Source organism: Rousettus aegyptiacus, unplaced genomic scaffold, assembly GCF_014176215.1.
Source record: "Rousettus aegyptiacus isolate mRouAeg1 unplaced genomic scaffold, mRouAeg1.p scaffold_m13_p_12, whole genome shotgun sequence".
Taxonomy (NCBI): domain Eukaryota; kingdom Metazoa; phylum Chordata; class Mammalia; order Chiroptera; family Pteropodidae; genus Rousettus; species Rousettus aegyptiacus.
Genome location: NW_023416287.1, coordinates 42,749,191 through 42,761,278, shown reverse-complemented (window position 1 = coordinate 42,761,278; position 12,088 = coordinate 42,749,191). Strand labels below are relative to the sequence as shown.

Sequence of the window (12,088 nt, the reverse complement as noted above, 5' to 3'; positions counted from 1 at the left end):
GGGACAACACGCCACTCAATTTCTATAACAAAGAAAACTGCAGGGTGCAAAAAAAGAGACATGGAGAAAACCTACAGATGAAGAGATTTAAGAGACAGCCAGCAATCGTTATGCTAGCCCTAACCATGGCCCTGATTCAAACGAACTGCTGAATATATTTGTAATTCTAATACCTAGGTATGACGATGGTCTTGTGTGGTGGTGTTCAAGAGTCTGTACGTGCTGTGGTTTAGGAGGAAAACACCATGAGGACGTGTGGAGTCCTGAGGGGTAAAATGTCCTAATGTCTGTGGTTCACTGTGGAACAGCCCAGCAGAGGTGGATGTTCTACAGTTTTTCCTGCTTTTCTCTCGGCTTGACATTTTTAATAATTAGAAATTTTTAAACTGTTTGAAAGTCCATATCTCTATGATATACACACTGAAATACTGACACATGAGACAAGGTGACGTGTAGAACGTGCTCCAGAAACAGCAGGAGTCGGGTGAGGGCCCGAGATTGGACCGCGTGGGTGGGCGCTGCCGACCCAAGCTGGAGAGCTTACTGAGGGGCACAAACCTCCCGTCCCCCTCCACACATCCTCCAGTCAGAGCGGAGGAGCCTGGCTCCATCCTGTGGCCCCATAAAAAAGACGCTCCCCAGAGCAACTCATACTCTCTGAGGACACCAGCCTGCTGGGGAAAGGTGGTAGAGGCTGGGACACCAGCCCAAGACAGCAGAGTGTGATGGGGAGACCTGCCAATGCCTTAATGGCAATACACTAGACTCCACAATAGTATGTGTAAAACATGTGCCACAGTAAAAAAAAAAAAAAAAAAAAAAATGAAATAAGGCCAGGCTGAGCCCAGGGCAGGCTCACATTTGGTCAACGAAGCAGCCAGTGACCTGCATCCTCAACACATGAGTGGGAGGCGGGGTGCGAGCTGAGGACCAAAAGCTGGGCACAGTGTGGAAGGGTGGTGGTTATGCAGAGAAAGGGCACCATCCCACCAAATGGAGGGGCCAGGAAGCCCCCTGGGGGCTGCCCTCAAGGCTGGTGACCCCTAATCCGATGCACGGAGCAGGCATGGGTCCCATCCAGTTCTTTCATATTGCTGAGCTGATGAAAATTAAACCAACTGGGCCCACAGTCACACCCAGATGCCAAGAAACCTCCAGCATTCTGTGTGAATGCTGGCTCTAAGCCACCTCAGTGTCTAGCCCAGCGAGCAACTGGTGCCCAAGTCAGAACATAGTGACACTGCCGAAAAGCATGGTGATTTGTGCATTCTGAACAAATAACAAGCAAAGAGGACATCATCTCTACCTTGCCTCCGATCATGACAGTCCTGGGCACAAAGGCCTTGGCAGGGTCCTTCTTTATTCCTGCAGGACAAGCAAGAGATTCAAGTGAGGCAACTGGAGCCAGACAGTCCCCTACCCTATTGCATACCTCAGTGACCAGTATCCTCAGAGGTCAACCTTGACACAGGTGGTAGGTAGTAGCCACTGGGGCCCGTACACCCACCAGAAGAGGGACAAGGCCCCTAGATTCGGTACTTATGTCCCAGGGTGGTGAGAAAGGCCAGCCAGGAGCAGACTCTTTCGAAGTCCAGCAGGAAAAGCTGCACCTCTGTTTCCAGAACAGCCTGACAGAGGGCCCTGGTCTGGGTCTGGTCACTAGTACTCAAGGCCCTTGCACATGGTGTGCACTTGAAGAAGAGGTGACCTCGGGATTGTGGTAATGGCACTGTCAGTCCTCAAGGGTGTCAGGCAAGACCCCAAGCTCCCTCACCTCCTCTCCTGAAGCTCTCCTGCACTGGGGCAGACGGAGGGTCAGGCTACAATGGCCAGCTCACCTTCAGTCTCAGCAAACTGAGGGTGTCCTTGCCAGGCCCCTGGTTTTCAATTTCAGAGTGTTTGGGGGCTATCTACTCATGGGTGAGAGGCAGCCCTAGACATCATTCACTGGGGAGTCAGGAACCAGTGATAAGCAGTATAGAGTTGTGGCTGCCCTTTTGCATCTGACTTTAGGTTCCAGTAGGAACACAGCTGTCCCTTACTTCTGAATCGTACCACTTCCAGAAATCAGAATAACGGGAAAAAATAAAAACACAAACCACATTGTCACCGAAAGTAGGAAAGAGGAAAAACATGTGAACCCTAGACCATTAAACAAGTAGTGTCAGGTCATGAGGGTGGGTGGGGCACAGGGCTACAAGTACAAGGGTCTTGGGAGCTGACCTCCCCAGAGGGGCCATGAGCATGACAAGGAAGGAGCCCCAAAGTACCAGGGAGGCCAACCTCATCAGCACCTGTCCTATAGGGAAAGTGTGGGAGGAGGATCTGATATCCTGGTGGAGAGAGGCCCACGGGGCAGAAACCAGGGGAGCCAGGAAGAGGAGCGTCCCGAGCCAGCTGGTCTCAGAAGAGACAGAGGAGATGCAAGCACAAAGAGGCACCAGGCCTCGGGGAACCCTGCAGCTGCCTGGAGTCCCACACAGCTCCTGATGGTCATCCAGGGCAGTATAGCTCACTCATCTAGGAGTCATAATCATGAACATAGCTTCCCTTCAGACAGGGGGAAGCAGAACTAGCCTCCCTGTCATCCAACCTACAATGATTGTCAATGTGGAAAGGGGACCAGAAAGCCAAAACACAAGACCTCAGAAGAAGGCAGAACATGGAAACATGTGAAGTGAGAACTGGCAGAACACAAAAGTAAAACTGCCACATGTAAATGAAACCTAATTACAGAAGCTGAGAGAGAGAGAGAGAAGACTCACCAAAGGCACAGCAGACAGTCAGAGAATGGAAACAAAAAGACCAGAGAACCTAACCGAAAAGGAAAGACCTTTAGAAAGTTCAGAGAGAAATTGACAGGCAAGGAGAGGTAGGTAGAAGAAACCTCCCTGCTCCCCTCGCCAGACTCCTAGAAGAAGAAAATCCAAATAATGGCACCAACAAATGTTTTAAACATATCTCAAGAAAACTTGCATAAAATAATGCAAAACAGTAATCGACATATTCAAAGAGCTCTCTCAGCATCAGGGAAACTGACCTACAGCAGCCAGCATCCAGACACAGGACAGTAAAATTAGCACAGACAATGAGACCAGCCCACTTATGAGACCAAAATGCACCAAACCCACTTTCTAGACAGAGGAGCACAGGGATCTAAAAGATGCTCAGGGAAAGAAAGCGAACTGAGAATGTCACCTTCAGACCATCCTTCATTGAAAGGCCCAAGACTGTCCTCAACAAGGAAAAACTCAGGGAGTGAGGTTCGTAGGAGAGATGTCATGAACGAGTTAATCCAAGCAGGACCGCTTTGCAATTTCACTGGTGAGCACTAAATGTGTTCATCTACAAACTAAGACAAAAACACGCTGAGGATGAGAATAGCAAAGTAGTGTCAACATCATATGCCTGACCATGGAGAAAGCACCTGCACACATGTGTGCACATTTACAGAGCCAGGGGGAGGTGAACAAGGAGGAATTGAGCACAAGCCCCTGACTGCCTTACTGGAACAACTGGGGATCACAGGGTGTCCAGCAGGAGAAGTGCACGATGAAGTACAAAGGCACATACCAAGAGGTGACAGAGACTACTGACATCAGGTAGGCCACAGAGAGAGGAAGGAAAGGGCACCCAGTGACTTTTCATTGCTATTAATAAACTGTGTTCAAGGAGGGGACTCAGGGACACCACTGGGGAAATGATAAAGAAAATGCAGAAAATCATGACTGCAAAAGAAAAACATAGCAAATAAAACAGAACAAGGCTCTCTGTGAATGACTTTCTGGCCAGAAAAATGTAGTGAAGTGCCTCCTTCAGCCACACACAGGAGGTTCCTCACCTGCAGCCTTCTCTGAAGGTTTGGAGTCAGAAGCATCAAAAACACTCAAGCCTAAATGTTATCTATCCTGTTATTCAACTATCTCACAAGGGACTGGATGCCTGTACCTGACGGAGCCTTACTCACTGGTAATAGGCGCTGTAATGTTCTTAAGAGGAACTTTCTATTTTGAAAACAGTATCTGTGGTTGCTTTGGTATTCAAAATTAATGTTTACTTTATTACATTACAAAACCTTAAAAATTAAGGTATTCCTTTAAGGTTTTATTATATTTGTAAACCTGACAATTCTTTGTATTTACTCTTAGGTGGTCTTTGATTCGCATTTGCTCTCATGTTTAAATGCTGCTTAAACAATTTAAGGTACACATATAAATTTAACATACTATTTTGCTTTCTATAAGTATATGTTAAATGCCTCTAATAAGTAAAATCTTTCTAAATAACTCAAGACAAGTCTAATAAAGATAGCAACTAAATTTAAAATAAAAGCCTAGCCTTCGAGTCTCGCGAAGCTCTCTCACATCAGGCCCCACGCTGACTACCTGGGGCCCCTTCTGAGGCATTTAACTGTTTGCCTGCCTCATGCACCTCAGGTCTGTACCCCAACAAGGCTGGAGACAGAGCTCACCTTTCACTCCTTTGTAAGTACTCTGGCACTGAGTACATAGAAAAACATAAAACTATTGCTTAAAATAAATGTGCGATGTCACACATAGTCCCCTCCTCTCCCAACTGTGTGAGGAAAAGGCCCCAGGGCAAGCTAGTGAGACGAGCAGTTGCACTTACGGTTGTACAGGGTGATGATGTGCAAGCAGTTCAGCAGCTGCCGCTTATACTCGTGGATCCTCTTCACATGGACGTCGAACATGGAGGAAGGGTTGATTCTCACCCCGTACTCCTTCTCCAGGAAGGCAGAGAACTTCAACTTATTTTCCTGGGGAGAATAAAGGGAAAGGACAGTTGGAGGGTTCACAGGAATGAACCCCAAGAACTCCCCAGCGTCCAACTAATGCTCAGCTTTCCACCTGGGCTGAGGTCTCTCTGTCCCTATGTCAGAAACGTGGCAGGGAGGGGGCTCCCAGGATGTTCGCTGCTGTCCCACAGGAAGAATATGGAGATCAGAAGACCAGAGCTAAGCGGCTGAGGGGTGGTGACCATGTGAGAAGTGGGGGTGGGGAAAGCGTGCTATGCACCACCACTGACAGAAATGCGCGGAAAACTAGACCAGAAAGCAAACCTGAAGAAAAGCAAAGGATGAGAAAAGCAGACTAAAAGGAAACCAGTGTGGCACACAAGGAGACAGATGGCCGCGCTCTCAGGAAGAGAAATGACTAAGGAGTGAGACACTTCAAAAATGAAGGGCTATTTCTGGGCATGGCGCAGAGGCAGGTTGGGGAGCACATGGTGTCTCAGGTAAGGCCTCATTCTCCAACAAGGCTGCCACATTTGGTCTGAAAGGTCTCAGTGACCCCAGTCTGCGAGCTGCGAGGCTGGCTGCAGCGCTGAGAGGCTCAGGTGCAAGGATGGATATCAGCTTTCCCAGCACTTCTGTCTAGAACTTCGGGCGAAGGTGTTCTCAAGGCCACTTTGAGGGTCTACACTCACCTGCCCACCACCTGCCTGCCTGCCTGCTGCATGACCTGAGGTCAGCTGGGTCCCCATGTGAAAAGCTGAGTGAAGCAGATGGACTGCGTAGCTCCTGGGCCCCAACACATGGAACAGGCAGGGCCGCTGCCCAGCCCCCAGTCGGAGGCGGCAGGGCCAGTCTGCGGTCTGCACATGGGCCCACCTGCTTGGCCTTGGCCACGTCTCTGATGAACACCTCGTCGCTGGCGAAGGGCAGCAGCTTCCTCAGCTGGCTCAGGTCGGTCAGGAAACCCTCCCCGATTTTCTGGAGAATCATAACGGAAATGTTTCTCCCCATTTCTGACACACACTCCTGTCTTCTCACCCACGCCTCTGCCTTCAGCTCCCTTCTACTCTTCCAATCTCAGCTCCCCTGTACCTTCCCCACCCAGGGAGTGTCCCCATGACGGATCCTCACCCCCAGCACCATACCCACAGTAGCATCCTCAAGCCTAGCGCACCTCCTGGCATCTACAAAGGCTCATTTCCTTTGGTCCTGAGTGAGCATATGTGAACAAGACAATCAATTACCATGTCTCTGGCTCACAAAATCTCTCTAGCTGTGGATCTATGGCTGCCGCTCGGTCAGACAGCCCCACCTCAGCCCTTCTCAAAGCCTAGGACCTCGCTTCTGAACTCCCCCACAGGTCCCAGAGGCCACTGACTGACTGCCCAGCCTAGCCCAGCACTCTCATGTCCCACGGCAGTAGCTGGATCCCACCCAGGAGCCACTGCTGGTCCACACACAAAGGAGCAGATTACTGCCTACTCTGTACCCTCTGACACAAGGCAGGCAGTGGCTGTGGCTCTAACTGTGCCCAAAGCTCCCCCACGGACTGTCAGCCAGTCTCACCTCCACGATGGTGTCAGCCAGCCCTGGGTTACACAGTAGCAGCCATCGTCGGGGTGTGATGCCATTTGTCTTATTCTGAAACTTCTCTGGCTCCAGCTCATAAAAATCCTTAAAACTAAAACCATTAAAAACAGGCAACAGTCACAAATGCTGTGTTCTGAACAAGGTGAGCGAGAACAGAAGGACCTTGTGAGGAAACTCCTGGAAGCTCCCAAAACTAAGCTCAGTTTTCCTGTTTTGTTTTCTAAAGAACACAGAGCAGTCAGCATACTTCATGCCTCAGAACAGTGAGCACGCAACACATGCTTTTTAATGCACCTCGGGGCTGGCTATCACTGCATAAGTGGCAGGACCTGACCTGACAGTAGTCAGGGCTCAGTTTCCTCATCTGTAAAATGGGGACCCTCTGCTGATAAGTCTACTGTAGGGTTAAAGCCCCTGGGCAGGCCCTGGGAACACACAGGCCTCCTCATGGACAGACCTGGTCTAGGCCTGCCTAGTGCTCATGGAGTACAGGAATGGAAGGAACTCCACAATCACATCCCACCAAGAGGGGATGGAAAGCACAGGATCTGATCCAAGAATTCTTCCATTCTCGCAGTGATGAGCCCTAGCCCACACCCTAACTTCCCCTTACCTAAGTCAGGACACACACTCCCAGGTGAGGTGCTCATGGCACTGGATCAGTGGCAGACGGCTCTAGGAGCAGAGGCTCTGCCTGAACAGATCAAGAATGTAGAAAATAAAAGTAGCCACTGGTGATGAGGAGAAGGTGCAGCAACCCAGCATCACCTGCCGGCTGGTGTGCTTTGGACAGTTCAGCCATTGCCCAGGAGGGCAACACAAAAATGGTGCAGAGCAGTGGTCCCCAACCCTTCTGGCACCAGGCACCAGGGCTCCTATGAGAATCTAATGTCTGATGATCTGAGGTGGAACTGAGGCAGTGATGCTAATATTGGGGGGGCCTCTGCAAATACAGATGAAGCTTCGCTTGCTTGCCCACCCACCGCTCACCTCTTGCTGTGTGGCAAAGTTCCTAACAGGTCATGGACTGGTTCCAGTCCATGGCCTGGGGATTGGGGACCCCTGGTGTACAGCATGCTCCCTATGCCTCAGCCCCTGTGCATATGGGCAGCCAACAATCCACAGAAGCAGGCCTGGGGTCAGAAAGGAGGTACGCCCTGGCTCGGGGCAAACACTCTTCCCACTCACACTGACTGCTTCACAATCTCTGAGTGGATCCTCGCTACACCATTGACAGCGTGCGACCCGATCACACACAGGTGGGCCATGTTAATCCGCTTGCAGTCCCCTTCCTCAATCACAGACATCCTCCGCAGGCGGTCCACATCTCCAGGAAACAGGGAAGCCACATGCTGTTGTCAAGAAAGAGAGCTGTGAGCAAGAAGGCAGGATATGCCACAGTGGCCTAGAGGCTCCCTGTGAAAAGTTATGTTTCCTCCAAGAAAATCTCAGAGCTATTGTACCCTAGACCTGCACTCAAGCACCCTGGATGCACCTCTGTAAGCCACTCCTTCCACACTGCCTCAGCCCAGGGGAAAGCCTGAACCTGGCCTGAGGACTCCACAGAGTGGCTCTGTCAGTAGCAGATGAGGACCAGTGGTGCTAAGGTCATGCCATGTGATCGACAAGGAAAAGACGGGAACACTGTCTCTGTTGGCCGAGGTGGGGTTTAACCACATTTTGACAGTGGGAATAGCTGCCTTTTCACTAAAAGGTTGAAAAATGAACTATAATCACAGCTGAATCCTAAGTTCTCCTTGTTCTTGTACCCTTAATCTCTCCGCAGGTAACAAAGGCAAACAGGGCTTCATTTCCAAAGCACCCAGTTGCTGCTCTGTCCTCTCAGGATAAAGGTCTGTGGCATTCCAGGAACAGACACTTAAATCTAACCCCAATAAGGAACGGGGATGCTTTAAAAAGACCTGAATCTACAACTCCCATGTACTCAGCAGGGATCTAGGTGTGCAGACTAGCCAACAGCTCTGCCAGGTGACAGCCCTCAGACCGCAATGTCCTCTACACAGAGGCTATTCTGTTCAAGAAATAACATGGAGGACAGAGGATGGCTCCTTGGTGCAGGTGTAGCCCACCATTCCTGCCCCTGCCCCAACAGGACCGGTGCTCACATCCAGATGCCTCTGGTTAATGGCATAAATGATCTCCAGGTGCCGTGGTAGTAGTTTCTCAAACATAGACACAGGCCAGCGCTCCAAGGCCTCTGGCAGCACAGTATGGTTGGTGTATGCACAAGTGTTCTTCGTGATTTCCCAGGCCTGGAATATTACAGAACATTTCAGTGTGCTTTGTTTAGAAACAAGTAGCTCTTTTGCCAGATGCCTAAGCAAGGGGAAAGTCTAGGATCAAAGGCAGACATTCACCGCCAAAAAAGGGCCCAGCTGGCCACATGCCTCTGCTCTCTGGGGTCTGTGGAGAACCTTCCTCAAAACCTGCAGATGAGCCCCATACCCTTAACTTTTCTGATACGACCCACATACATTTTGCATCCTGAACCAGCACACACACACACACATACACACGAACACACGCACAAATGAATAAAGCTTACCCTACTACCTAGAATCATCTGTTTTCTCTTTTTGTAAATATTTTTTACTGGTAAACAAAACACAGTGCTGAACAGTTTTTTATTTTATTTCAACTAAACTGTTTCACACCACAGTCTGGAGAACACTCATAAACTGTGTGGCCCTGCCCTTTCCTGGCCAGGAGTGGACAGGACTCAGGCGGGGCTGCCCAGCCCCATCAGGTGCACCCCAGGATCGCAGAGGAGCTCTGGGTTCTGTAAGTGAGGTAAAATTTGTTTTCTGGTTTCACATGTTGATTTAATTAGACTAGGTAAAGAATATACCACTAACTAAAGAAAACGAACCTATGAAAATGTAAACAACTTATTTTTTAAAACTTAATACTTCTGGAGGTTTTTTTAACCATGATTTCTAAGATAAGAAAATACAGACGAGAAGCCCTAAAAAGTGTCAGAATCCTCTTCTTGTCTTCCAAAAAATTGCTGTTCTGTATCCTTGTACGCTAGTTCCCTTGTGAGAAACCCTAGACCCACTCTTGCAACTTTGTTCTCCTCCCCACAGCGCCTGTCTTCTCAGGGACAATGTCCCCTCATTTTGCCAAAGCCATAGGGGAGAGGCCTCCCTTAGTGCTGTTGGACTAGTGTAGTACTCACAATCATTGCTGGGATAGACAATAAGGTCAGGGGGTACTGCCACCCCTTGTGCCCAGCTCTACAGGGGACACTGTCACCTCTCTGTATCCAGTTCTGCAGGAACAATCGTCACCCCATGTGCCCAGCTCTGCTGGGGACGCCGTCACCCCTGCACCTAGGCAACAGTCACTCCATGCCCTTGTCCTCAGTGCTCACCTTGTCCCAGTCCACTTTCTCCACATCCACTAGGATCCGCATGAGCTCAGGGATGGCGAGGGCCGGGTGAGTGTCGTTCAGTTGAATGGCAACCTGAAGTTCGCACAGGGTGACATTTTCAATGGCCTCGCATCCATGGAGCGGGCCCACATAGTCAGTGTGTGCCTACGGTCCTCGGCCTCCCACCAAGGAGTCTGGTCTACAGGGCCAACAGCAGGGAGCAGACAGCAGCACACAGGCGCTGGGCCCAGCTTGAAAACCAGCCAAGGAACAGGGACAGGGCCCGAGGGGCCACAGAGAGGGCCCAGAAGAAGCCATGGGCTGGCTCTGCAGCAGGTATCTCAGAGCTGCCTGAGGCCCTCTACTCTAGGATGTGTTGGCTTTGTTTAATATCATTGAACAGAGCCTGCCTAACACGTCTGCCTCTGCCCACGGAGCCTTGACTCCTAATGAGGCCAGTGTGGCCCTATTTAGGGAAGAAGGGGGTCCACTGCCACCCCATAACAAGGAGACCAAGATGAGGGGGTACTGATATCACACCTATGCCCCTCTTGCCCATGCCCCAGCCTTGTGGAAGAAACCAAGCCTGGGAGAATCATGTCCTTCCACACTGAGCTCAATCCCCAATTCAACAAACCTTGTCCGGGAATGACTCGAAACAGGTTCTCACTGGGTCCCGGCAGCCGAACTTAGAGGACTTAAAGCGCCGAATAATGTCCTGCAGCGTGGCAGCCACCACGAAGTACTCCTGCTTCAGGCGGAGCTCCTTCCCCTCAAAAAACTGCAGACACAGGATGGCACTTACAATAATTCAGCTATTAGAGCCACCACAGGCCCTCAGGACACCCCCCCACACACACACAGGACTCAGGATGAGGCACTAGGCTTGGGTGACAGGATCCTGCCCCAGAGACTGCAGAAATGTGTGTGTGGATGAAAGGAGAGCCTGAGTGCCAACATGGTGCTAATGCACCAGCCCCTATAATCCTGGGGGCCCAGATGTCAGGCAACTTGCTCAAGGCATAGACAGAGGGTCGAGGTGGTCTAACCTGCTTATGATCATCAGACAGGGGAGGAGCAGCACGCACAAGAGCAGCCAGCAAAAGGTCACATCGTCCTGCGTGAGGACACTGGGCAAGAAGGTCTAGTCCCTTAACAGTGAGAAGCTGAGCACCAGAAATACCAGAGCCACCCAGTAATGCAATCTCCAAACTTCACTCTAAAAATGCCTTGTGCCTGAAGCTTTAGAATCTGCTCATAATCTCTGGAGGGCATAGAGGGCATTTTACTTTGAACCTTGCAGGACCAACAACCTTTGTTACTATCTGTACATATTTGATAAAATGAAGAAACACATGGCCCACTAAGACAGGCAAATTTCAAGAGCTCTCTGGCAAGAACAAAAATGCCAGCAGACACTAAATTCAGGGGCAATAGAGAATGTGGCTGCGACTTTTATCTAGTTTGAGGTGGGGGTCTGCTAAGAGCTTTTCAAATTATGATTGTCGTATGTATCAAGATGTCACTGCAAAATAGGGACTGCTGTCCCTACTTGACAAATAGGTCATCTGCTTCTTAGGAAATTGGCATTAGGAGAGCTGAAACCACCTGAAAATCACTGAGGTGGTCTCACCTGACAAATATGAGGCCAGCAAACAGGTCCTTATAGAGAGACCCAGCCTACACTTGGAGAGATGCGGTGCAGACAAGAACTAACCACGGGCGCTACTCACGTTGTCGTTGGGGTACAGAACTCTGGAGATGTTCTCGGCCAAGTTCCTGTCCAGGACTGCCTCGATGTAGCCACCTACATTAACTAAGAGCAGAGATGGCCGAGTCGGGACCTGCACACCTTCTGAGACTCTCCATGAGCCCTCACACTGCGGTGTTGTTCTTGCTTCCCTGAGCAGTCTGGGGACGAGCATTCCTGAACAGGAATGAGGCAGGTAGCGCTCCCAGAGCTACCGCTTTGCCTGCCTCATGCGCGACGCCTCAGAGCTATGCTGGGCGTGCACTGGCCCATGTGCCCTGCAGGGCCCCAAGCCCCTCACTTTCTTCTGACTGCCCAGGGCCTGGAGCACTGGCCCTGCCAGTGGACCCTCCCTGGGAAGTGTCCTAACAACAAGGAACCTGCCCTCCGCCCATAGCAATGAGAGCACAGAGAAGGGACAAAAGAGGTGTGAGTGAGTTTAGGATAAGTCACCCAACAGAGACAAAAGGGTGCAACACACAGTCGTGGAGCTTGAAGTCGTTGGGGGCCTTGGCAGACCACAGCCTCATGGTGTTGACAGTGTTGTTCTTGTAGCCCGGCACCGGGGTGTCATATGGCATGGCCAGCACCACCTGGC

At 50.5% G+C, this 12,088-nt stretch overlaps 1 protein-coding gene across 2 annotated transcripts in view; it reads right to left on the bottom strand.

The window, feature by feature from the left end:
* PYGB (glycogen phosphorylase B) overlaps positions 1 to 12,088 on the bottom strand; it is a 49,061-nt gene that overhangs the window by 8,215 nt on the left and 28,758 nt on the right. For both annotated transcript variants that reach the window (XM_016124523.2, XM_016124524.2), the window contains 10 exons: positions 11,972 to 12,083; positions 11,474 to 11,556; positions 10,378 to 10,521; positions 9,741 to 9,833; positions 8,473 to 8,619; positions 7,535 to 7,698; positions 6,323 to 6,437; positions 5,633 to 5,734; positions 4,630 to 4,777; positions 1,307 to 1,365 (listed from right to left, as the gene is read on the bottom strand). In XM_016124523.2, coding sequence (XP_015980009.2) covers positions 1,307 to 1,365; positions 4,630 to 4,777; positions 5,633 to 5,734; positions 6,323 to 6,437; positions 7,535 to 7,698; positions 8,473 to 8,619; positions 9,741 to 9,833; positions 10,378 to 10,521; positions 11,474 to 11,556; positions 11,972 to 12,083 — 1,167 coding nt within the window. The remainder of the gene's footprint in view (positions 1 to 1,306; positions 1,366 to 4,629; positions 4,778 to 5,632; positions 5,735 to 6,322; positions 6,438 to 7,534; positions 7,699 to 8,472; positions 8,620 to 9,740; positions 9,834 to 10,377; positions 10,522 to 11,473; positions 11,557 to 11,971; positions 12,084 to 12,088) is intronic.